Source organism: Acinonyx jubatus, chromosome B1 (assembly GCF_027475565.1).
Source record: "Acinonyx jubatus isolate Ajub_Pintada_27869175 chromosome B1, VMU_Ajub_asm_v1.0, whole genome shotgun sequence".
NCBI classification, from domain to species: domain Eukaryota; kingdom Metazoa; phylum Chordata; class Mammalia; order Carnivora; family Felidae; genus Acinonyx; species Acinonyx jubatus.
Genome location: NC_069382.1, coordinates 146,719,503 through 146,747,317, shown reverse-complemented (window position 1 = coordinate 146,747,317; position 27,815 = coordinate 146,719,503). Strand labels below are relative to the sequence as shown.

Below are 27,815 nucleotides of genomic sequence, written 5' to 3'. Positions count from 1 at the left end.
TTAGATGTTGGTTTTAGATTTAATCCAGTCCCGATAACAAGTCACTTTGGTGTAAAGTCCAGGCTTGTTTTCTTTTCCACAGTCTATTCCCCAGCTTACTATCCCAATAAGATACCAGTTTCTATCATGTGCTATAACCAGAGGTCCTCCAGAATCACCCTGTAGGAGAAGAAGAAATGTACATTGTCAATGCAATAAATAAAGGGGAGTAAAAAATGAAAGTTTAGGAGCCTGTGAATGACTACTAAATTAATATTTTAAATAAAAGTATGTAGGGGTGCCTGGGTGGCTCAGTAGGTTGGGTGTCTGGCTTCAGCTCAGGTCATGATCTCATGGTTTGTAGGTTCGAACCCCGTGTCAGGCTCTGTGCTGACAGCTCAGAGCCTGGAGCTTCTTTTGGATTCCGTGTCTCCCTCTTTCTCTGCCCCTCCTCTGCTCATGCTCTCCCTCTGTCTCATGTATAAAATAAAAACATTAAAAAATTTAAAAAATAAAATAAACAAAAGCATATAAAATGAATTCTGTTTTTACTTACCATTGTTATTAATACAACAATTGAATTTATTGCTTATTACCTGTTTTTATCTTACTACTTCTACTTACCTGTGTTAATATCTTCATCTGGAATAGTGTGAATAAAGCTAATATTTCAGTTTTACCCTTGTATAGTTTTTAGTTTTGCTCTATCTAAACAGGGAGCACCAACTGAACCTGAGTCCAGGCATACAATAGTTACGTAAGTGATAAACTCAAGGCTCAACTATATGTCACCTCCATGAAGCCTCTTCTGTTAGCTAGATATAGTCACTTGCTATGAATTTGTGTTTTTTTTAACTTTTTTAAATATTTACTTTTGAGAGAGAGAGAGAGAGAGAGCAGTGGAAAAACAGAGAAAGAAGAAGACACAGAATCTGAAGCAGTCTCCAGGCTCTAAGCTCTCAGCACAGAGCCTGATGCAGGGCTCGAACTCACAAACCGTGAGATCATGATATGAGCCAAAGTCAGAGGCTTAACTGACTGAGCAGCCACCCAGGCACCCCATATTTGAATTGCACCTTGTTCCATTCATACCAATTGATAGGAAGGTGTCCTGGATGCTATATTGTTGTGCAGCAATAGGTGTGTGAAGAGAAGGGTATGCAAAGGGCACTCCAGGCAAATATGCACTATTTATCACTGACAGGCTTTTGTTTCCAAACTAATGTTTAATCCCTAGCCCTAGTGAACTGGTTTGAAGTGTGTGAATCCTGAGGACTTCCCTGATATCTTTAACCCAAGGTTTAGACAGATGATTTTTAAATTTATCTTTTAGCAATAAACCTATATGGAAGCCCATTATAGACTTATTTTATAAGACAAATGATCCTGTTTGAAGCAGGCCTGGGATCCTAGAGTTTTGGCTCTTAGCTCCCTTCCCTTCTCTTTCCATGTAGCCTTTAGGGATCAGTGGACAGAGTGTGAAAACTCTGGTTACTAAAAGCAATGCTTCTCAGCTCTTTTCCTGTAAGACCACATCCTAATTTAGGTCCTTAGTATTTTACTTTGCTGCTAGCAAAGGAAGCATGGGAACATGGACCAATGGAAAGAGAACATCTTTTACATAGATTTATGTTTCTGCTCAAAAGTCATGTTATCCAGTTGTGTTGTGGACCACCTTGTTTTTGCTTCTCCTCAGGAAGGAAAGTGAGTGGAAGGAGATCTTATATTCAGAATATGTAGCCAAATCCTAGGTTTTTGTTCTTTTCGTTACTTGTTTGCTATATTATTAGATTGTAAATTCATTGTGGATTCAGTGTAGGCTTTTTTTTTTTAATGTTTATGTTTCCTTCAGTAATTGCCACATTACCTTGCAATATACAAAAAAAACGGAATGAATAAGTGAAAGAATATTTATTATATCACATTACAGCCAGGTAGTGGCAGATCAATAGTGGGCCCTTTGCATTTAAGTAAAGCACTCATATGTGTCACATTCTCAAAACATTTCCTAATCTTTTAAGAATTGCTAAACTATTGGACCCAAGTGAAAATCTTCATTATTTTAGTTACTTATTTTTAGTCTTTTAAGTAGCCTGACTTTAAAACTGATATTCTCCTTAAATGCTTAATCCTAAGATTTTGTATGGTTTAGTGAAATGCTATTTACTTTTTAGATATAATTTGTGAGGCAACACTTTAATATGAATAAGTGTTGATAAATGTATTCTCTTCCTAAATGGTGTGATTCTATATGAATGTGGACTGCTAATGGTCAAAAGGGTTAAGCGCTGGTGGGATGATGGCTCTGGCCATGGAGGGATCTTCAGACTCCATTCCATAGTGCCTTACAAGTAGTAGGGGTCAGACACCTAATTGGTTATCATTGAGACTTGAAGCAATGATTGTGTGGCTCCCTGGCTTGGTTTCTACTATCTGCTTCCAGTCTTTTTCTCTAATCAAAGTACTAATTTGCAACTGATGGTCCTTTTTTACATATGGTTCTGGACAATACGAGGGTGTTAAATGAGGAGTATTTTTTAAGGTTCTCCCATTCCCTCTTTTTACACTCTCTTCCCTCCTCGTCAACTTAATTTTATAGTTGTATGAAGTGACATCGGTCTATAGTCAGTGAGGCCACCTCCATTCAACACACTCATTTTTGTGGATTTGAGTCTATTCTTACCTCACAGGCATCTCGCTTTCCTGTCAAGAATCCAGCACATATCATTCCTGATGATACAGCACCACCATATACATGAACTTGATTACATACATCATTACTTATGATCTCAACTTCAACTTGTCGCAGAGTATTGGGAAAAGGACCTAAAGAAGAAAATAATTAATAGATGAAGAATTTTCACATTGTTGCTTATGATAGTTAATTGTTGTGTTTTATAAAGGATGTACTGGTGATAAGATATATGTCTTAAAGTTGTAGGACTCTGAGCTCGATGACAGTGCTCAGGTTCAAGTTATATTTCTTGCGTGCCTTCTAGGTGCTAGGTACCATTCTTGGCACATTTACTTCCACTATCTTATTTAATCCTTGCAACAACCAACAAAAGTAGATATGAATATTCTCTTTTTCAGATGAGAAAACCAAAGCTTACCTGGTTATGAGTCTTGCTCTGGTCACATAGCTAAATGGAGGATAACATCACATTTAAACCCAGGGCATTTTTCACCACCTGGGAAAATCTGTGATAGTTTACCTTACCTTACCTGGAAATATGCCACATCACTTTAAAAAACACAGCTATAATGGGAATTGAAAATCCTTCAGGAAGAGCAGTATAGAGTGAGGTTGTACGATCAGAAAGTAATTTTAATACTGAATAAATGGAACCCTACTGCTTCATCAGAAAGACCATATCTACTTTGATAATAGCTCAAATGGCTGTCCACAACTAATTCCAGGGTAAGTAACCAATACCAAGATAAGATTTAAATCTTGTTTTACTAATGATCCACACATTCATTGATTTGTTGTTATATGAAAAGTGCTTTTAATTGTGTATTGTACCGTTTTAGTCATTGTATTCTCATTACCCCTGAGCAGCTTTTATTTTAAAGACTGTATTAGTCCTTCATATAAAGATGGATGCACTGTTTACAAAAGGTTCAAAGACAATTAAAAGAAGGCAGGAGGGCAGTGCTGTCAATTTGACCAACGAATCAGGGTAATTCTGTGCTAAAGACTCTAGGCTTAGCAGTAGCACGTGTGAGTTTGAATACTGCACAGTTTATGTGCTATTTAGCCTTGGGCAAGTTACTTAATCTCACTAAGCATCAGTTTACTCGCTAAAAGGAGTAAATGATACCTATCTCACATGTCTGTTTTAAGGGTTAAAAAATAATTAATGCCTGAGTTGCTCAGCTGGTTAAGTGTTTGACTCTTGATCTCAGCTCAGGGCATGATCTCATGGTTCATGAGTTCGAACCCTGCATCTGGCTAACACTGTCAGTGAGGAGCCTGCTTGGGATTCTCTCTCTTCTTCTCTATTTGTCCCTCTCCCACTTGTGCTCCATCTCTCTTAAAATAAATAAGTAAACTTAAAAAAATAATTAATGTAACCAATTATGATAGTGCTTTGTCCCACATTTAGATTTCAGCCAATGGAAGCTATTGGAGTGGATTGTAGAGTATGAAATTATGTATTTAAAACCCTCATGGTACTAAGCTGAACTTCAATGTCAAAGATGGCTAGTGAGTGCTAGAGCTTTTATAAGAGAAGATATAGGTTTCTAGGGATTTTTGTCACTAACTGTAAATAAATCTAATTCTCTGTATTAAGCCTAGTAAATTCACTTACCTAGCGTTAACTATCTTGCTGAAAAACTAAGCCTAAATCTTTTATAGTCATTAAAGATTATCTAGGATCTGGTTCATTTCTTCACCATTTTTAAGCACTGGAGGGTCATTATATGACCATTTTCTCTTCATTTCTGATTCTCTTTGAAATGGTCCTAGTGAAAGAATCTGCTCACTATCTATTCTTTATACAGATTTTTAGAACAGGCTAAACTATTTGTGTAGATGCTTCAGCAATATTCAATACTATCTCTTTTGTCCTCTCTAATTGACATTTAAAATTTATAGGTATTCCTAGGTTTTAATCAACTGTATTTAAACTATTTATAATTTCTGTGTGCCTACTTTTATGTGTTATGTTAATTGGCCTAGGGTGCCTAGTTTTAAACTTCAAGTGCTTATAATTCCTTAACCTCAACTTTTAAAAAGTCAATTCAAGTGCTTAACAATATAACAAGCTATTTTACATTATCAACTATTCAAGGAAGAAACCATCCAGAATAGAAAGTTTCTATTTTACAAGCTGTCTGGTAACAAGATTTCTAATTAGATATAATTGGATAAATTTGGGGAAGTAAGAGAAGAAAACCTTAGTCCTTGTCTCAGTTTCAAAATACAGAGAAAACCATAATCAAATATTTAATGCTTAACTTTAGACTGACGTCTTAAAAATTTATAACACTATTTCTGGAAAGTATACAACTTGTTAGAGTAGATAGATCAAAGTTTAGTAATCTACACACTATTGGGCATTGAACGATTCATGATGAAGTCCCAAATCACTCCCAAACTACTACTCTGGGAGGGGGTGGTGTTAAGTTTAATTAGGGTCTAGAGGAAGTGTAGTGGTATTGCGCTAGTGGTAGATGCTTTCCATTTCTACTCTAGTCAGTATAGTGGCCCTCTAATCCCAAAGGATTTGATTCCCCTTTGTTCTCATCGCCATTGCCTATAGAACAAGGCAGATCCCCCAAGATGAGGAAAAGAACTCTCAGATTATAATGACAGTATAACAACCTGGACCCAACATCAGAATTTTGGAGTTCATATTGAAGGGAAGCAGATTTCTATAAAAATGAAGTGACAGAGACTTAGTACATAAAAGCTATCTTTGGAGCAAGTACATAAATAAGACTATAACTTTTTAACAAGAGACTGGAACAAGAATCAGAAATTCAAAGGCTGCTTAAACTATATGTAAATTGCTCACCTAAGAAAGGTAGAAACAAAGACTCCTATCAAGATCTGAAGATCTATCTTTGCAGTGTATTGTGTATTATTAAATGTAGTAAAATGTTGTACTTTTGAACTGTATAAATCCTGAGGCTTAAAACCTGCTCCATAGATACATGGATCAGAGGGGTCCCATTTAATAGTTAGCATCAGGCGTGACATTTAAATTGTTTACTTAAAAAAATTGCTTAAGTCTGTTTTTGTTTAGTTGTATGACACATTACAGAAATTTATCGTTATTACTGCTCACAAATCACATACTTTAAGATTCATGCAGCCATGGCAGAATCTCTACATATAAAAGACAGCAACATGGGGCTCCTGGGTGGCTCAGTTGGTTAAGCGTCTAACTTTGTTTCAGGCCATGATCTTACAGTTTGTGGGTTCAAGCCCTGTGTTGGGCTCTGTGCTGTCAGCTCCAAGCCTGGCGTCTGCTTTGGATTCTGCATCTCCCTCTCTCTCTGGCCCTTCCCTGCTCATGCTCTCTCTCTCTGTCTCTGTCTCTCTCTTTCAAAAATAAATAAACATTAAAATTTTTTTAATACAAAAAAGAGACAGCAACAAAGAAGTAAATGATATGAAAAAATATGCCTTAATAATTTTTGAAAAGGAAGTTATAACTAGCTGTAAAATTATAACCAAAATAGCCCATAAAGAAAGCATTAAACATAGATACTGTCTAATAGTAATAGCCAAAGTTTCCATAAGTCACCATATCTGGTTTTTTTGTTTGTTGTTTTGTGATATTTTTCGTGGGACATCTTGATTTCATCTCTTACATTCAATATTTTGATTTTGTATCTTATTTTATACCTCCATTCAAATGGAAGACAGCTTTGCATTTTTTGCTTAGTTCTTTTTACTGAGATACTCACCATTAGCTTTTAATGCTCCCCATCCAGTGACAAACACTGGACTCTGAGGCAAGACTTCAAAAGTATCATCTGGGAGACAGACTCTGCCCACATCATTGGAAAAGAGGACGGGGGTGGAAAGCTTCACCACAGCAATGTCGTCATCATGCTTATGGGTAGCATAGTTGTTGTGAATGATAATTGATTGTATCTTTCTTCTCATCAGAGGAGGGCTGAGAGTTGTTCCAAAACTAGCCATCCAGAGTTTGGGGTTTTTGTAACTGATCACAGATTAAAAGTATTACAGTTGGTTCATTTCTGATCTAAAGTTGCCCAGGACTCCGAATAAGCATAGGACATAGAGGTGGTAGAAGGGAAAATTGTTTAAGGTGAAGGAATCTACTGCTGAAATCATTGTTGCACTATATACTAACTAACTTGGATGCAAATTTAAAAAATAAATTAAAAAAAAGAAAAAAGTTAAAAGAAAATTGTTTAAGGTGACAGTTGATTGGGGTCTTCCCACTCTACTTGAGGTATCTCCCCCAGGATTGCTGGGCTTCATTTAGGTGATACAAATCCGCCCCGCCTCCCCATTCTAAGGTAGCTTACTCCCCTTGAGGGGGAGTTTGTATTTTCTAAAGGAAACAAAATATTATTGCTAGTTTTGATTATGAAAGAAATACAGAGTAGTTGAAAAGCCTATAAATAAATAAAAAATTAGACTTATGTGCCCATATATGTACACATCCATGCACATATATACCCCCATATGCATGCAGTAATATAAACGTATGTATAGCTATTGAGAGAGAAAGAAAGGGAGAAGGGAGGGAGAAGGAGAGGGAGAGGTGTCAACTTGGAGGCACACTTTATATATTGATTGTTTTGTCATCCTTTATTTTTAGTTAACATTTTACTCAGAATATTTTCCCACTTGATATGAATTTCACTAGATTTACTGTATCTCATTATTATCTCCATGTATCTCCATGTATCCCATATGTTATATCTTCAAAAAAGATATAATTAAAGTGCAGGACTAAAGACATTCATGTGGGATAATCTGATGTAAATTTGTGCATCAGGGTACTATTAGCAGAATTTAAAAATCCACAATATGTCTTAGGAAAACTGGTGAGTGTGCTTAACTTTTGAAGTGTTGTCTTGTTCTTAGTTAAATTAGGATTGCTGGGGAATATATTTCCAGTTGCAGCTGAAGATTCTCTAATTTTTCTACTATTCTTTAGTTACTGTCATTTCTTCCTAAGCCTGCTTCACAATGTTGAGTTCCAGTGGGAGGCCTAAGATGCTCATAAAAGAATGAAAAATTTTTGAGAATTATGAGAAATGAAGGTAAGAAAAGAAGGTGAAATTGGTCATCCTGTTGGTATAGACTGAGGACTTACATGTCAAAGCAGTGAGCAGCAGTCAGGAGCCACTCCTCACTGATCAAAGACGCGCCACAGAAATGGATGCCGTCCATTTGCAGGCTGGCTTGCCATGGCCAATCAGCTCTTTTTGCAGGATAACCTTCAGCAATTCGTTCCATGGATGGAAACTCTCTCCCTCTACCACAACCTGTCAGAAGGAAATAAGATAGTTTTGTTTTGTTTTATTTTTATTTTATTTTATTTTATTGTTTCATTTTAGTTGGCACACAATGTTACATTAGCATTAGCTGTACATTATAGAGATTCAACTTCTCTATCATTATGCTGCGCTCGCAACAATTGTAGCTATAAGATGGTTATTTATAAACAGTGTTTTAAACATGTCAAGGCATGTTTAGCACATAAAGATGGAAACAGTTATAAGTTTGTCTTGCCTTCAAAAAATTAATCAAAATTATGTAATAGAATAATGATCATTCAAATTGAAAAAGGATTAACTTAAAAAATAAACTATTTAATATCCTCCCTAGTGCATTTAAAGAAATTTCAGTTTAAAGTTTGTTTTTTCATATCTTACTAGGTCATTTTCTTATGTGCAACAGTTTACTTCATGATCCTTGACAATTTTGAGTGCACAATGTATGCTACTTATTGCAGAAAAATACCACTGGTACATTTAAAATATCTGTCTAATATTATAGCCATTACCCAACTGTATCAAAATTCACATATTAAAATTAATGGGTGTTATTTAATTCTAAGCAAAATTTTCTACTTTAACAAAGTGAGCCAAATAAGAATAAATACAATAAAATGATAGGGAATTGTTAAAATAAGTTATCAGGGAAACATTCTGTGAGGAATAGTAAGTTATTTCCAAGGAGCCCATATAGGCATGGCCAATTATTATTAATAATAATTTTTCCTCTTACAGAGTGTTAAGTCATGTATCCATTCAGAGATATTTCATACTTTTGGGAAATAGTAAACCTGGGGATAGAGAAACTCTAGCGGTATTTTGAATTTTAGCATTTGATTTACAAACATCACAGGGATATTCTCGAACTTACAGCTGTTCAGAATGTGCTCTGCTTGTGCTTCATTCATATCTGGAAAAAGCAAGATGATTTCTCAGCAGTAGAACAATTATAATTTGGAAATACTATGCCTACATGACATGGAATATTTCTGGTTGGGATGAGCTGAGTTAGTCAGGACATTCTTTAATTTTAAGGCAGTAAAATTAAATCCCACCAGAAGAAGAGACCTGGGTATAAATTAAACCCTTCTTCTAACTCTTTATGGACTCTGGGAAAATCCTGGGTTATGATTTTAAAATCATCTGCATAGAGAAGGATATTATTTTACTTGAAGGAAGACTACATCTAATTAATTTAGCCATAGTAATTTATTAAAATGCAAGTCAAACAGAAGAGGGTCTAGGACTACTTTTACATGTGTACTGTTATATGGTGGGCACCATTTCCTTCTGTCCTCATTCACACATTAGTGATATGGTAAAGGCACTCAAAGCATCTTAGATGCCTGACATCTCCACAGAGTCTCCCAGTAGAATAAAGATCCACCAGTGTACTAATGAATCTTCAAAATATGTTAGTCATTTTATCATAAAGTAAAATAGAAGAAATCATGATCAGTGACTGCTCCCTGAAATTATATGAATTGTTCCTCATGCCAGATAATATAATGAATAATCCAGATCCACAGTTTTGTTAAGTTAAAAACTAGTGTGGAGTTCTGGTAAGCCTGAAAAATTAATGCATCTTTCAGACTCTAAACTCAGATTGAGTTCATCAGCAGGGAACTAAGCTTATGTTTATTACTGTTTATTAGAATAAATCCCTTTGAATTAGTTTTGCTAATAATTCTCTAGTGGCTTCCCTGATCTTTATAACTGAAACTTCCTACCTGGATCTGCATGACATGGTCCCTATTTACGTCTTTGTTGTCATGTTGAACTGTTCTTGCTTTTAGCCATGACTCAGTGGTCACCCTGGCCGTTCTTTTTCTTGGCTGTGCCAAGGTGTTCATACAGTCTTTATTCTAGTTGTCCCCTGCCAGAAATGCTCTTCCCTTGGCCATTTTTATGGTTGGTTCCCTATTGTCATTCAGAAATTAACTTAAAGTCTTCTCCTCAGACAGGCTTTCCATGACAAATCAAAGCAACCTCCCATTCTCTATTCTCTTTATTGAATATGAAAATTCAAATTATTTGATATAACTTTTGTTTACTTATTTTTTAGTGGGCCATTGTCTTTCTTATTCCAATTACAATGTTCTATGAGGAGGGGTAATTTCCTGGCACAAATAGGTTCTTAATAAATACTTGCTAAATGAATAATGAGCAGTTATGATAACTAGTAATTTACTGAGTCCTATCTACTAGGGAGTATGACAAACATTGCTTATATCCTCCCAATAGCAGTATGAGGCAAAAGTATTAAGGACATAATTTAAATACTTCTTCAGGTATAAAGCTTGTTCTACAACCATTTCACTGTAAGGTCAATTATAGTCTAGTGTCACCTTCTGTAGGAATGGAACAATGAGAGGAGTGGAATTACGGTCAATTCATGAGTAACTAGTCTGGGCTTATTTCTATCTGCGGCAACTACTGAGGGACTTCAGAGAAGACATGAAATCTCCTAGGTGAACATTACCCAGCAGATGTGCTCCACCTGCAGGACAAAAGTTGAATAGCTCCAGTTTTGGAACAAGACTGTAGACTCCCTTTTCTCAGCCCTTCTCCTATAACTAAATACAACTAAATATCCTGAAAATCATCTAGCAGATAACGGCAAAATAACTCTTAAAGCTGGAAGGAGGAAGGCAAAATGGCTAGAGACTACAGTATTTGAAGGACAGTGTGATGAGCTTCCTAGTTTTGTTTTCATCTCACCTACATTTGGACTGGGGACCAAGAAAGGCCTGCAATCTGAAACCATCCATAGGCATAGACAAAAAAATCCTAAGAAAAGTCTGCTCTCTCCGTCCAAATACTGGGAAAGAAGAAGCACAACAGAGGCCTAGTGAGGAGCCCAAATCTCCTGTTTCACAACACAGGGCTGGCTATCTATTTTACTAGCAGCAGTGGCAGTAATAAGCCCTTGACCATCCCAAACCCCACTTCCCAATCAGGGCACCAGCTTGCAGACTGACACCCACAGGGACAGCATCAACCTTTATCTCCCCTGTGACATAAGTAGGTTCAAGCCCACCACACCCCTACACAGAGGATGGCCAAGGGATACAAGGCAGCTGAGAGAAGCCTGTTTTATTCCGATATATGTTGCTGGCAGCAGGAATTGAGAGGATGTTCCAGAAGACTAGAATAAATACTGCAAGGACTCTGCAAACTAAGTTGTTATTGAAACCACAAAAGTTGGTGAGAATCTATACTCCAAACCTAAACAAGTTGGCTATCTGCCAAAATAAAAGAATTAAATAGGATCAAGAGTCTCCTAACATAAACTGAAATGTTCAGAATACAAACAAGTTACTTGCCATACTGAAACCCAGGAAAACCACACTCTGCATGAGAAAAGAATATCAACAAATACCAATACTGAGATGAATAAGAAGTTGGAAGTATCTGATATGGATTTTAAAGCAGATGCCAGAAAAATAATTCAGCAGTCAATTACAAATTCTTTTGAAACAAGTGAAGAAATGGAAAATCTGAGCGAAGAAATAGAAGTTACAAAAACCAACTGCAAAATTATAGGACTGAAAAGTATAAGTAATAATTATTATTATATTTATACTATTATATTTATATATAATATTATGTAATATGTAAATATTATTTACAATAATATTCATATTATTATATTTATTATTAATTATTATTGTTATTAACCCTGCTGGGTGGTCTTAATAATGGAGAGTGGACCTGGGGGATAGACTCAGTAAACTTGAATTAAATTAAATAGTGTTTACTCAGAAGAACAGAGAGAAAAGAGACTGAAAAAAAATCAAGGAAACATCTGAGATTTGTGGGATGATAACAAAAGATTTAACATTCATATTATCAGAGTTCCAGAAGGAGAAGAAAAAGAGTGTGAGACTGAAAAAGGAGTGAAGGAAACAATGGTTGAAGACTCCTCAAATTTGGCTAAAGACAGAGATCTGCAGATTCAAGAAGGTGAGAAAATCTCAAATAGGAAAGACTCAAGTCCACACCAAGATCCATTATAATTCAGTTACTAAAAACTAAAGACAATGAAAAATTCTTAAAAACAGAAAAATGATATATTACCTATAAAGTAACACCAATTCAAATAACAGCAGTTTTCTCATTTGAAACCGTGGAAGACAAAAGAAAGTGGCATAGCATTTTTCAAGCTCTGAAAGAAAAAACTATTAACCACGAATCCTATATCCGCTGAAACTGTATTTAGAAATGAAGAGGAGATGAAGGTATTCTAGGATGAAGAGAAATTAAAAGAATTTGTTTCTAACAGACCTACTCTTGGAAAAGGGCTAAAGGAAGCTTTCCAAACAAAAAGCAACTGATAATAGAAGGCTAGCACCTTCAGAAAGGAAAGGAAAGGAAGAGACAGAATGTGTAAACACAGAAATAAACATAATACACTATTTTTCACTTCATGGGTTTCTTTAAACATATTTTATGGCCAAAGAAAAGATGTGACACCCTCTCATGTGCTGAATGTATACAGAAGAAATACTTAAGAAAAATATATCTAAAAAATGGGGAGGGCACAGGCCACATGGAGGTAAAGTTTTTAGACTTCATTTGAAATGTTGACATCAGTAGGTTGTGGCTAGTTACATGTGTGCATATTAATACATAAAGCAACCACTAGGACAATTATACATAGTGATAAACTTAAAAACATTACAGATAATCAAAATGGAACTCTAAAAAAATATTGATGTTACCCACAGGGAGGGAGAAAACAAGCAACAGAGACATAAGGCACAGCACAAATAGAAAGCATTTATAATAAAATGAGAGACTTAAGCTCTAACATACCAATAATTACTTTAATGTGTAAATAGTTTAAATACATCAATTAAAAGAGAATGGCAGAGTATAATTAAGAAATGGCTCAACTATTTTCTTTTTACACTGAAATATCTAAATTGAAAATAAAAGGTTGAAAAAAGATATATCACACAAATATGAATCCAAAAACAACCAGTAGTGGCTTTATTAATTTCAGATAAAGTGGACTTCAGAGAAGAGAAAAATTACTGGGGACATAGAGGGACATTACATAATGATAAAAGGATCAATTTACGAAGAATATGTAGCAACTTTGTGTGTTTACAAATAGCAGAGCTTCAAAATACATCAAGCAATAACCAAAAGAGCTGAAAGAAGGAATAGACAAATTCACAATTATAGTTGGGACTTCACCATCCTCTAATATCAACAATTGACAGGATTACTAGCCAGAAAATCAGCAAGGATATGGAATTAAACAACATCAACAACAAGACCTAATTGACATTTATAAAAAACTCCATTCAGCAATAATAGAAGGCACATTCCTTGCAAGCAGCCATGGAATATTCATTAAACTGGACCATATCCAGTGTCATAATCTTCTGCATATTACAAGAATTGAGATCAGATTATGTTCTCTGTTCATGGTGGGGTCAAATTAGAAACCAATAACAGAAAGGCAATGAGAAAATCTCCAAACACGGGATTAAACAGCAGACTACTAAGTAATATGGTCCAAGAAGTCCCAAAGAAAATAAAAACATTACATAGAACTGAGGGAATATGAAAATACAACATACCAAGTATCGTTGGATGCAGATAAAGCATTACAGAGAGGAACGTTATAGTACTAAATGCTTATGTTAGAAAAGAGAAATAATCTCAAATTAACACTCTGAGTTCCTAACTCAAAAAAACTAGAAAAAGAAGAGCAAAGTAGGCCTAAAGTAAGGTAGAAGAAGGAAATAGTGAAGAAAAAAATCAATCACGATCAGAATTTCAATCAAGAGTTAAAACAGAAGAATAATATAAAAAAAATCATTGAAACAAAAAACACTGGTTGTAAGAAAAAAATCAATCGAATTGATAAGCTTCTAGAAGATTGATAAAGATAAAAATAAAGAAGACAAAAATCACAAATATCAGTAATTAAATGAGGGGATATCACAAAAGAGCCTGCAGCCCTTATAAGTTAATTAAGGAATACTTTGAACAACCTTACATTCATAAGTTTGATAATTTAAAAGAAAAGGATGAATTCCTTGAAAACCATAAACTACTAAAATTCATCAAAGATGGTATGGATTGGGGCGCCTGGGTGGCGCAGTCGGTTAAGCGTCCGACTTCAGCCAGATCACGATCTCGCGGTCCGTGAGTTCGAGCCCCGCGTCGGGCTCTGGGCTGATGGCTCAGAGCCTGGAGCCTGTTTCCGATTCTGTGTCTCCCTCTCTCTCTGCCCCTCCCCCGTTCATGCTCTGTCTCTCTCTGTCCCAAAAATAAATAAAACGTTGAAAAAAAATTAAAAAAAAAAAAAGATGGTATGGATAACCTGAACAGTCCTACTGTTAAAGAAACTGAATTTGTAATAAAGATTAGAAAAGAATCCTTAGGCCCAGATGGCTTCACTGGAGATTTTGGCAAAACATTCAAAGAATTAACACCACTTTTACACAATTCCTTCTAGAAACTGTAAGAAATGAGAACATTTCCTAATTTATTTGATATAGCCAGTATTATCCTAATACTGGAACTAGATAAGAAAAGAAAGCACACTAATATCTGTCATGAATTTAGATGCAAAATTCTCAGCAAAATTTTAACCAATTGAATCCAGCAATGTATGTAAAGAATAACATGGAGTGATGAAGTGGGTTTATTCCAGGTACGTAAGGATAGTTCAATATTTGTAAATCAATTAATGCAGTCTTCCATACCAACAGACTACAGAACAAAATTATATGATTATGTCAATTGATCTAGAAGATATATTCAACAAAATTTGGCACCTGTCACACCACCACACCCATCTATCATAGTCACAATAAAAACATTTGAAAATAACAAGTGTTGATGAAGATTGGGAAATATTAGAACCTTTATACATTGTGGTGAGAATGTAAAATGATGCAGCCACTGTGGAAAACAGTTTACAGTTCCCTAACAAGTCAAACATAGAGTTACCATATTGCCCAGAAATTCCACTCCTAGGTATATATCCAACAGTATTGAAAACTGATATTCAAATACTATACACCAATATTTATAGCAGTACTATTCACAATAGCCAAACAATGGAAACAGCACAAATGTCCATCAACTGATGAATAGGTAAACAAAATATAATATATCTATAAAGTAAAATATTATTCAGCCATAAAAAGAAATGAAGTATTGATACATCCTAAAACATGGATGAACTCTGAAAATATTATGCTAAGTGAAATAAGCCAGACACAAAAGTAACATATTATATGGACTCATCTATATGAAACATCCTGAATAAGTAAATCCATAAATACAGAAAGTTAACTAGTGGTTGTCAGGGGCTGGGGGAAGGGAAAATGAGTGCTTAATTGATATGGGATTTCCTTTGAGGTCAGGAAAATGTCTTGAAACTAGGTAGAGATAATGGTTGCACAATATTATCAACTTAATGCTACTAAATTGTACACTTTAAAATGGCTAATGGTTAATTTTATGTTACATAAATTTTATCTCAAAAAACCACACCCATTTATGATAAAAACTCTTGGTCCATTAAGAGGTATTTTCTCAACTTCTTTGATGAACATTTACAAAAAACCTATTTCTAACATCATACTTAAAGATGAAAGATTGAATGCTTTCCCTCTATGATAGGAAATAAGGCAAGAATATCCACTATCATCACTCTTATGTAACATAGTACTGGAAGGTCTAGCCACTGAATAAGATAAGAAAAACAAATAAAAGGCATACACACTGGATAGAAAAAAAGAAAACTCTCTCTATTTGAAGATGACATAATTGTGTACATAGAAGACTCCAAGGAATCTACCAAAAAAAAAAAAAAAAACAAAACACCCACAACAGCCTAGAATTAACAAGTGAATTTAGTAATGTTGCAAAATACAATATCAATACTCAAAAATCAATTGTATTTTTATATGCTGACAATAAGCAAGTAGAAATCAAAATATAAAAACATGTTTACAGTTTCTCCAAAGAAAATGAAATATTCAGTTATAAATGTAACAAAAATGTACAGGATTTGTATGCTGAAAGTTAGAAAATGCTGATACTCAACATAGTAAAAGAGGTCAATTTGCCCCTAATAGATCTATAGGTCTAGCAAAATTTCTATCAAAATCTGTTAGGGTTTTTTTTTTGTAGATATATATAAGATTATTCTAAAATTTATTTATGACCTAAAGTATTTAAAATAATATTGATAAAGAATAATAAAGTGGGAGAATCATCCTTCCCAATGCTAAGCTTGCTATAGAGCTGCAGCATTCAAGAGAGTATGATCCTAGTGGAAGGATATATCAATGGAATAGAATGGAGAACCCAAAAATAGATCCCCACAAAAATGCCCAATTAATTTTTGATAAAGGAGTCAATGTAATTCAGTGAAAGGTGGGCAGCAAAAAAAACCTCACAGCTTACACAAAAATGAGCTCAAAATGAATCATAGACTTTAATATAAGATATAATGTAATGTGAAGCCTTCAAATTTTATAGAGATATGTATAAAATGTTAAAAAGTATAAGTGTAAAATTACAAAATTTAGAAAAGAACATAGGAAATAATTGTCAGAGACCCAGGACTAGGGGAAGATTTCTTACCAACAACATAATCCATAAAATGAAAGTTTGGTTGGTTGAATCTCATCAAATGTAAAACATTTCCTATCTGTTTATGGGATGAAAAAGCAAATGTCAGAGTAGTAGGAATTATTTACAAATTACATATCTGGCAAAGACCTTGCATCTAGAATACATTAAAACCTCGCAAAATTTGATATTTAAAAAATAAAAATCAACTCAATTAGAAAAAACTTGCACATTTTGCCAAAGAGGATGTATAGATGACAAGCAATTAAAAGGATTTTTGCTATTATTAGCTATTGGAGAAAATAAAATTAAAGCCATAATAAGATACCACTATACACCTATCGGAAAGGCCAACGTGAAAAATAGTGATAACACCAAATTCTGGCAAAGATTCAGAGAAACTGGGTCACTTATACATTGCCAATGGGAATGCAAAATGTACAGCCACTCTGGAAAGTAGTTTTGTAGGTCCTTTCAAAACTCAAAATGTTTTTATAAACCCAAAAAATATACTCTTGGATGTATCCCAGAAAAATGGAGACTTATTCTTATAGGAACATTTATACCAATGTTCATAGCAGCTTCATTGTAATAGCCAAAATCTTGAAACTACCCGAATGTTAGTCAATGCATGAGTGGTTAAACAAACTGTGGAATACAATGGAATACTACTCAGCAATGAAGGAACAAATGATTGATACACACATCAACATGGATGAACCTCAAGAAAATTACACTGAGTGGAAAAGGTCAAGTTCAGAATGATACAAAATGTATGGTTTATGTGACATTCATGAAATAATTATAGAGATGGAGAATAGATTAGTGGTTGCCAGAGGCTAGGGATGGGTGGAAGAGATGGGTATAGTTATATCTGTGTCCAGATAACACAAGGACAACGCAATAAGGTACAGTTGAATATATTGATGGTAGTAGTGGTTATGCAAGGCTACATATGTGATAAAATGGCATAGAGCTGCACCTACACACACACACACACACACACACACACACAAATGAGCTCATATATAACTATGATACCTGAATAAACTCTATGGGTTTTATCTATGCCAATTTCTTGCCTTTGATGTTGTGCTATAGTTGTCTAAGATGTTAACTTTACCAAAGGCTGGGAAAGGGTGCAAGAGCATGAGATTTCCCTATAAATTGCTTTGCAACCTCCTGTGAATCTATACTTATTTCAAAATATTTTTAAAAGTCAAGCATCCCAGTGGAAAGTCTGAATTACTTTTCTATTCTTCTTATAGAATATTAAAAACATTGTCATTTGAAGAAGTAATCAGAGAATAAATATGCAGTCAAAAAAATGTAGAGGGATAACAGTGAGGTATTACAGAGGCACACCAAGAAACTAATTAATAAAAATAATGTCCTTTTTTTTCTGGATTCTATATGTAGTATATTAGCTTTTTAAAATTTGTGATTTGTGATTTCTTTCTTATTCTAACTAAATATTCACTTTCCTACCTAAAATAAAATTTATTTCAATAGTAGGTGAGATATTGGATCTGGTTGAAAAAGATAATATAGTGTTTGATTAGAAACAAGACATGAAAGGGGTTAAATGAAATATTACTGATAAATCTTCTGGTTAACTTATTATTATGCTAAATAAAACTGCTATGAAATATATTAAATACTAAATTTAGAAGGGAAAAGCCCTACTGGCTGAAAATATTAAGACCAGAAAACGATTTTAAAATGTTAAAAAATTTTAAATTATACTAGTATGAATGAATAAAAGTGATATCACATGCTATTTGGCTTTGATCTGAGATAATTCACAAAGAGAGGCAAAGTTTATGCATTTTAAAAGCAAGCAAAAAAACCCATAACTGACCTAAATGATTAAAAAAAAAAAAGACTACCACTTACATCCTCTCCTAGAGTGTGAGGAGCATCAGATTATGCTAGTCCAAAATATGTCACTTTGGTATATGAGTTATTTTGAATCAAAGGTAAGTGAGAAAAAGCAGATACAAGAAATTCCTCTTGTCCTTCCTCTCTTTGCCTAAAGGCAGGACGTAAATTTACAAAGGTGTCCCTCTTCTTCTCTCTACCAGGAAGGAGAAAGGTTAATTCCTAGAGATAATTTTAGACCCTATCAGCCTGGAGAAGGCACCAGAAGAATCTTTGTAACACATTTACTAACTAGCCTTTATCTCTGTCCTTGAAAGCCTAAAACTACTCTCCTTTGTTCTCTCATTTCTTCACAAATTTGTTCCTTGATGAAGATGCTATAAAAGCCAAATTCTAAGCCACCTCTTTGAGTTACTCATTTTCCCCTACTTATCTTCCATGTATACATCATGTTAATAAACTTTTGTTTCTTTTTTCTTGTTAATCATCTTTTATTACAGTAGTCTTTTATTATAATCAAGAACTCAGAAGTATGAAGGGAAAATTATTTTTCTCCCTACAAGTAAATTCCATGAATTTTTCTTTATATTGTATATATTTATATGATGAAAAGAAACAGAAATAGAGGCATAATTAGGGATCATAAAAGAATTAATAATTTCATGAAAGGTTTAGAGTAAAATCAGTGACTAAAAGTACACTTTCTTGAGACACTGGCAATATTAGCTAATTCTCTCTTCCAACTAATTGTTTTCCCCTCCCTCCCTCTCTTCCTCCCTCCCTCCCTTCATTCCTTCCTTCCTTTCTTCCTTTCTTCCTTTCCTTTCCCTTCCTTTCCCTTCCTTTCCCTTCCTTTCCCTTCCTTTCCTTTCTGTTTCTTTCCTTTCCTTTTCTTTCTTCTTTCCTTTTCCCCCCAAAATCTAGTCACTAGAATCACTGGAGAGTATTCTGACTTGTATAAAATGAGAAGAAATTTTCATAAGGCTATAAATTTTAGAAAAAAATCACCAAAATATGCATGAGCACTTTAAATCCTGCAATTTTTAAAAATGAGATATACATAGATAACTATTTATCTATCAAGCTTCCCCTTGAGCTTTATTGTGATCCTGTATAAATTACTTTTATAAAATTAAACCTAATATATTTCTGCATTGTTTTTTCTTTGTTGGACTCAACATATTAGCCAACTAACTCTTCTAATATTTGTGTTTGGGGGCTATGTGTGTGTGTTTTAGCTTTCCAGACACCCTTTTCAAGAGATAAGTTAATTCCCCAACTTCCTAGGATCAGTGTTGCTAAAGATACCTGAGAAAGTCCATAAAATAATACATTACATTAATATGTTTATACTTTTCAAAGCATTTTAAAGTTTTTCCAAAGGATAAATTTCACAGTTGCTACTATTTTCATTTTGCAAAATAGGAACTGAGACCATTTTAGCAACTTACCCAAGGCTGCACTACCATGGTTATCGCTGGGACACAGGTCTCCTGACTTCTAGTCTAAGGTTCTTCCCACTACCACCTGCAGTGTCTCCTAGAATACATTCCATGGATTTTTCTTTTTACTATATATACTGAAATGATTTCTCTCACCCTATGAAACTCAGCTTTTGTTTTTAAAATTTTTCTGTATTTTCATGCAGTTCTAAAAGTCTATATGGAAAAAGGAATGATTCCAGTTTCCTCAGTGTTCTGTGGTGATTGTTGATTTTAAGACTGCTTCTGTTTCATGCCCACTTTCAGGAGATTGAGTTAGTTTACACAGTTAAAGATAGAACATTTTACAAATACCAACGTCCTGCCCTGTGCTGAGTTCTGTGCTAATCTTGGGTATGTGGTTGTAACTACAGAAGACACATTTCTAATATTCAAGAATGTCAGTCTTTTGCAAAGACAGATGAAATAAAATATGTGCAAATTAATTTCTAAGCACCCTCGGTAAACACAGAAGTCTCAGGATGAATGATGAATCTGAGAAGAGTTTTGCATGGGAATGAGGATTGTCTTAAAAGTAACTTGCTTTGATAGGCAACTGAAGATCTGGTGATGGATGGTTCACCAGGAGATCCCTGAATAGACCAATCCCCATCCTGATCCAGCAACACTGTGAAGGACCTAAGTGCCCTAACACCACAAAGTGGGGGTCGGGGTGGGCAGATAGATCCAGAAATGATGGAATTTAAATTTCTAACATTTGGCTTCATGGGAGCTCAAGATTACGTCACATTTTTTAAAAAGTCAAAATTTCACATGTACCTATATCCTTAACAAAATGCTTTCTGCAGGAAGTCTTGTCTCTGCTATCTAAAGTCCAGCACATTGGATTCAGTCTACTCTGTTCTATGTGCATGATAAACAGAACTGAATGTTGGCCATTACTCACAGAGACTCAAAGTTCTTCAAGCTATTTTTTTTCTTTCTGACTTTTGCCAAACCAAATGCAAGTTTCTCTTCTGTTAGTTTATTATAATGTATCTGCTCTAGTGCTCTGGAACAGTTTGGTGGGGTGGGGGGGAGGGAGGGGAGGGATACCAAGGGAATACTTATTAGTAACTTAATTATCTGTCAGCCTTAGAGTCTCATATCATAGCTTACATTAAGTTCTTGTAAATATGACAACTTCAAAATTAATATATATGAGGCTAACAATAGCCTTGGAATTATAATGAGCTTTGTTTAGTCTCATACCCCAAACATTTATCACCTAGTTCCTTATGCCTGTGTTGCAAATGATACGGTGCCTTTATGCCAGAGGCAGGTATCATCAGGGTCTGACATTTTTCTTATTCTGTTTCCTCTATGGCCCTAGGCCCTAGGCCAGTCCTATCCTGCATGCTGTAGGAAGGCTTATTGTAGTGTCAGAAAAAGAGCCAGGTCTCCTTTCACAGGAGCCCAAATTATGTTTGTGTTCCACATATCATGATTTCTGTGTTCATACCACTCTTACATTCTGGATTCAGATTGAAGAAAATATTGCAACAGAAAGAGCCAGGCACTATAGATTACTGTATCAGTAGCAGAATGTAGGTTTTTATCTCATACATGCTTAATTAATTCAAACAATTCCACCAAGAACTTTAAAAAAATTATATTTGGGTTATAGTATAATTTATGTTTTATGATTATTTCTATACTAACCAAAGGAAGATAATATTTGGTGTCGATTGTGTGGGGATTTGTTTATTATTAAGTAAAGGAGAGATTTAAAAATGAAAAGTGGTTTCATTTTATGGTGAAATAAACTTTTCTCTGTAGTTGAGAATATTGCTAAAATGATAAACTCTAACAGGGAAGGAAAATGATATTTCTTGCCTCTAAGATGAGGTAATGAAGTATCTGTCTTCAAGAAGCTGTCATTTAATATCAGCTTCTGATGCAAAATGTTGTCAGCTTGCCTTTTTATTGTGTCTGCATTGTTAGAAACAAACTGAAATTTAAGCAATACATCTGTTTTCAAACCATCATTACTTGACCTGAAAAAGAAAAACACCACAATGAGTGAAGTCATAGCCATAGTTGTGATTATTTTATACCTTAGTATTTAAATATTAGTTACATCTTCAAGAAAATCAACATAAATATTTTATGTATTTTATTGTCATGGATTTTTCCTCCTTCCTGTGTCATATAGGTGTTAATACCTGAATTATTCCCTCCTTGTGTAACTTGATCATATTCAGAGAAAGCTGAGTATCTGAGAGTTCTACATTTTTTTTTCTGGAAAAATACATCAAAAAACACTTGTTAAATCCATCAACTTTGTGTATGTTTTCTTGATTTTTAAAAATTCACAATATCTATTTATTGTTAAAAAATAAAGCAAGCAAAACTGAGAAGAGTATTTAAGGATTGTAAGAATCTTTAACTAAAATGCAAGTCTTTAAGAGGACAGCCAGTAGAATATATTGTATCAATACCCAAACTAAGAAATTCTCTCCCTACAGGTACTCTATACAGAAAGAATAACAATTAAATGTAATAATATTAAAAAATTTGTGCTCTTGTTAAATCTGAGATTTTTAGATCCTGTCCACAAATGGAACAATTGAAAAATAACTAAATAATACAAACTGTCTTTTCATTATAAAAATTAATTAGTTGTGACTACCTGAGAGTGACAACATGAGACTTGATGTAATAATGATTTAAACTGGATCTTCGAAATATCTTATCTATCTGAAAAAAGAAAAAAAAACAACAGTAAACAACTTTTAAAATATGAATTCACACATTTCAATCTATCACAAAAATGCCTGTGTAAAATCTGCAGTTATAGCATTTACTTCTAAGTTTGCAACTATCCTCAGAAAGCTCATTTGGGCACAATCCTGGTGTCATAAAGGTCATCCTTATAAGTGGATGCTGATTTTTGAACAATTTGTCACATGATCAAGGATGGCTGATATAAAGAGTTGAATTAAGCTAGATATTTCAGTAGCCAATATAAAATATACATAGGGATGGAGGTGCTGAGACTGAATTTCTTTGAAAATTTGATGTGTATAGTCATTATCATTAAAGCTCAGCTACCATCATTGATTGAAGAATCAGTTTTGTAGGCTTTAGTGAAATTTTTAGGCCATGTTTTGATCCTGTGGCAAATGGAGGAGAGGTGCAGGATGTGTATTTATCATGTACTTCCTAAAAAAATATATTCATCAGGAAAAAAATGCATGAAATAATTACTTAGAAAAGACAAGACTACATATGCCATTTGTATGTCATTTTAGACTTTTCTCTGTGGGATAATTTCTCTGTACTATAAATTCCTAGAATAAATTATTTCTTACTAAAACCACAGCTTATTAAAGAATCTATGCTTTTACAAACCTGTTTATTATCATTAACTTGTCAAGTTGGCTTCTTGAAAAAAAGACTGACCATATGCCAAACCTTAAGTGAACTTGAGTCTCAATAATCAGTTTCCCAAATCAAAGGTGAAGAGCTGCAAATATTGAAACTGGGTCTGTGTTGAACAAATGCTTTTCATGCAGTTAATTTATCAGTTCTTTTCTGGCGAAGTGCCATGCCATATCATATTGGATGGATTAGTGAGCATGTTTATTGAGAAATCAATAGTTAGCAAAAAAATGAATGACCATGTGTCTTCCTTCTGATTATAAAGGGAAAATTGGTTTTTAAGGAAATATTTTTATAGCATACATACATTTATAGCATACATACATTTGGTTTTTAAGGAAATATTTTTATAGCATACATTATTTGAGAAAACAAATACATATTCATTGTAAAAAGTTATAAAAAGCAAGCAATACAGCAAAAAGCATTAAAATAATTTCTAAGTCACCATATAGAGAACCTGCTATTCGTATTTTTGGTTATGTACTTCCAGATTTTCTATATACATTAATATGTCTTTATATATGATACTTGCATATCTTATATATAATCATAAATTTTCTGCTTGCCTCCTTCCATTCTCTTTCCAATTTCATTATTTTTTCTTGTTTCTTTTGAAATCACTGCTTTGTGAACCATGTATTACCCATGGTAATTGAGCATATAAACAATTTAGATTATTGAACTCCACAAAAAGTTTCTAAAATTCATTTTAGGCACTGGTTTTAATAATTTCTTTCAGGAAAATATTTCCTAGAACTATAACTCATAGTCTAAATCAGGGGTCAGCAAATTACAGCCTGTAGGAAAAATCTAGACAACCATCTAAGAATGGTCTTCCCATTTTTTGAATAGTTGAAAAAAATCAGAAGAAGAATATTTTGTGACATCTAACAATTTAACAAAATTCCACTTTAAGTGTCCATAAAGAAGTATTACTGGACCATAGCCATACTTATTTGTTGTATTATCTTATGGCTGCTTTTGCACTCCAGTGACAGATTTGAATAGTTGCCAAGAGACCACATAACCTGCAAAACTGAAAATATTTACTATCTGGTAACTTACAGAAAAAATTGCCAACTTCTGGTCTAAATTACTGTACTTCCCTTAATTATGTTGTCTCCATTCATACTCTAGAGGAGAGGACCAATTCTAGTGCGTTATTTACTAGTCATCTCCTTGAAGTGTATTTTTATAGTCCTACCACATGACAGGCACTGTTATAGGCACCAGAAATATAAGAATTAGTAGACTTAGCCCCTCACAAATCCAGAAGGACAAAGCCATACAAAATAATAATGTTGTAACAAGGTGGTAAGCGCTTTAGCAGAGGTGTATAAAAAGTTCTGTGAGAGCACAGGAAACAGATGCTAACATTTATTTGGACATAACTTTTCATACTTTTTATTCACAACATAAACCAGTCTTCAGAATAACTGAGGGAGGTAGGTGAAATTGTACCTGTTTTGTAGTTAAAACTTTGAGGGGTCAAGGAGCTTTATCAAAGCTGATAGGCTGTCAAAAATTAAAATTTGGATATGAATATGGATGTCCTGACTTCAATGCTTAGACTGTAATTTAATATTTTGCTTCCTATAACAAAATATACCCTGCCCTGATTATTTTTTCTTAATCAAAATTTCCTTATGATGTGTTTTTGGAAAGACATGTCAATCCCACTCAGTTGTAACCTTCAACTCATTTCATCAGTTTTTACTTTTGGTTGAGGAAATGAAGAAAGAAATATGTCTAAAGCTGGCAAAATGATCTATCATCTCTGGTCAATGCTAGGCACAACAGAAGCTGTGTACACAACTGAAGTCTTCAGTGGAAGAACTGGTCTGTATGTTTCTGTGGTGTATTTTCAGGAATAAATGTTTAGTATAACTTGCCTGGTGGGAAATGTATGAGGGTCATAAATACATTAGGTGGTTAAAAATTGATACATGGTAATGTTTGTATCTGAATGATTGAGTTATGTTTCCAGATAACTCTAATAATTTCATTTTTTATGTTTGAGCTATTTAACTTTTCTGTTGGGGTTCTATTATTTAGTCTTTGATGCAATTATTCTTTGTCCAGGGTATTTTTCCAATTTTCCTGTGAAAATGTCGGTTAGAGTTGCCAGAGTTAGCAAACAAAAATGTGGTTACATTTCAATTTAAGGTATAGGCATGTTTAAAATATTGAATGAAATATATTTTCAGGAGGATACGAAATTAAAATTTAACTGAGCATTCTGTATTTTATCTGGCAATCCCAGTATAGGTTCAATCATCTCTTACTTTATTTTAACCTTCTTCACAATAGTATTATTGGTAGAAATGATGCCAGACTTACCTCATTATTGACTTTTTGTTTCAGGTCTGTTCTAATTTTTGAGTGTTCAACTGAAAATTCAGGATTATATTCAATACTGGGGATCTGGAAGGAGGTTTGGTAATAGTAATATTTCTGATCTGGAAGGGAGAACAAAAATGGACGTTTTTGCTTTAGTTCATTTGAGTTGTATAAATATCAGAAGTAGAGGGGATAACATAGAAAAAAATCCTATAATTGATGAACTATTGGGAATTAAACATTCAATAGCTGTGGCCAAAACCTCTCTCTACCCTTTTCCTTTCTTTCTCTTTTTTTTTTTTGAAGTAAAATTGGCATATAATATTAGTTTCAGGTGTACAAGATGATAATTTGATATTTGTATAAACTCCAAAGTGATTACCACAATGTCTTGTTATCATCTGTCACCATAAAATTGACTCCCTTCACCCTTTTGGCCCATCCTCAACTTCCCCTCTGATAACTTCTTCCTCTCTAGTAACCACTAATCTGTATTATGTATTTATGAGTTTTGTTTTGTGTGTTTGGCTTGCTTTTATAGACTGCCCATAAAAGTGAAATCATATAGTATTTATCTTTCTTTGTTTGACTTATTTCACTTAGTATAATGCCCTCAAGGTCCATCCATATTGTCTCAAATAGCAAGAATTCCTTCTTTTTTATGGCTGAGTAGTAATCCATAGTGTGTGTGTGTGTGTGTGTGTGTGTGTGTGTGTGTGTGTGTGTATCTATATAATCACATTTTCTTTATTCATCCATAAATAGACACTAAAGTTTTTTGTGGATTTTGGCTACTGTAAATAATTCAGCAGTGAACTTGGGGGTGCATATATCTTTTTGAAGTAATGTTTTTGTTTTCTTCAGATAAATTCCCAGAAGCAGATTAGCTGATTCATATGGTAAATGTATTCTTAATTTTTTGAGGAACTTTCATACTGTCTTCCATAGTGGCTATACCGATTTACACTCTATCAGTGTATGTGGTTTCCCTTTTTCCACATCTTTGCCAATACTTGTTATTTTATGTCTTTTTATTTTTTTAATTTATTTTATTAATTTTTGAGGGAGGGGCAGAAGGAGAGGGAGAGAGAATCTTAAGCAGGTTCAATGCCCAGCACGGAGCCGGACACAGGGCTCATCTTACGACCGTGAGATCATGACCTGAGCCAGAATCAAGAGTCAGATGCTTAACTGACTAAGCCCCCTGGTTACCCCTATTTTTTGTCATTTTTATAATAGTCATGCTAGAGGTGTGAGGTGATATCATGGTTTTGATTGCATTTCCCTGATGATTAGTGATGTTGAGTACCTTTTCATGTGCCTGTTAGCTATGTGTATGTCTTCTTTGGAAAAATGTCTATTCAGGTCTTCTGCCCATTCTTAAATTGGATTGTTTGGCTTTCTGTTTTCGAGTTATTTGAGTTCTTTATCTATTTTGGATATTACCCCTTATTGTACATATGAGTTGCAAGTATTTCTAACCTATTTTTAAGATCACACATTCTCAGAGTTATGTGGTTGTCAATTGTTTCATAATAAAATTATTACCTGTTAGTAATAATTCATACATTTAAGCTGTTAATTAGATAATGACAGAATATAATATATCCTCATAAGTTAACCTTGAAGTCAGAATTGCTACTAAAATAAATGTTACCCTCAGTACATTAAATATTATTAAGCCATATAATAATATGTATTGCATTGTTCAAGAGATAATATTATATGAACCAGTTCAAATTTTGAATGCTAGAAATAATTTTTATACATAAAGGATAATCATTTCCCAAATGTAGATAAGTTTATGCAAATTAATACTGCTTCATACGAGGTATGCATAGATTTATGAAAATTATTGTTGCAATTAAAATTGCACTCTATAATATTAGAAAATATTAGGCTTTGAAATAAATTGAGTGGCTCTTGAAATTTTCAAAATAATACAATGAGGTATATTCTTACCAAATGCCAAAAAATACACAAGGAGACCGATGATTATTGATAGAACCAACACAACAGCTGTGACAATAAGGGCAGTCATCCATGGTTTCAGTGAACTTGTCCTTCTACCCAGTGTTGCTGGCCTTTTGAGAGAGAGTTGTATATTAAAGTCAAATAGAACTTAAGTACTAAAATCTTAGT

The 27,815-nt window shown here is 34.0% G+C and overlaps 1 protein-coding gene across 1 annotated transcript; it reads right to left on the bottom strand.

The window, feature by feature from the left end:
- Positions 1-27,714, bottom strand: LOC106976998 (transmembrane protease serine 11G-like). The gene is made up of 8 exons (XM_053216175.1): positions 27,636-27,714; positions 25,674-25,792; positions 22,579-22,646; positions 21,783-21,943; positions 7,791-7,962; positions 6,403-6,662; positions 2,663-2,805; positions 1-159 (listed from the first exon to the last, which is right to left on the bottom strand). Exons 1-8 carry the CDS (start codon positions 27,712-27,714, stop codon positions 1-3), a joined length of 1,161 nt encoding a protein of 386 aa, XP_053072150.1.
- Between the last annotated feature and the right edge of the window lie 101 nt (positions 27,715-27,815).

Excerpts from the sequence above, each read along its gene's own strand:
- LOC106976998 (XM_053216175.1), bottom strand. The coding sequence starts at position 27,714 with ATGACTGCCCTTATTGTCACAGCTGTTGTGTTGGTTCTATCAATAATC. Across the intron at positions 25,793-27,635 it reads TGTGTATTTTTTGGCATTTG|ATCAGAAATATTACTATTAC; the intron begins GTAAGAATATAC and ends TCTCCCTTCCAG. Across the intron at positions 2,806-6,402 it reads GGGAGCATTAAAAGCTAATG|GTCCTTTTCCCAATACTCTG; the intron begins GTGAGTATCTCA and ends TTTCTTCTTTAG.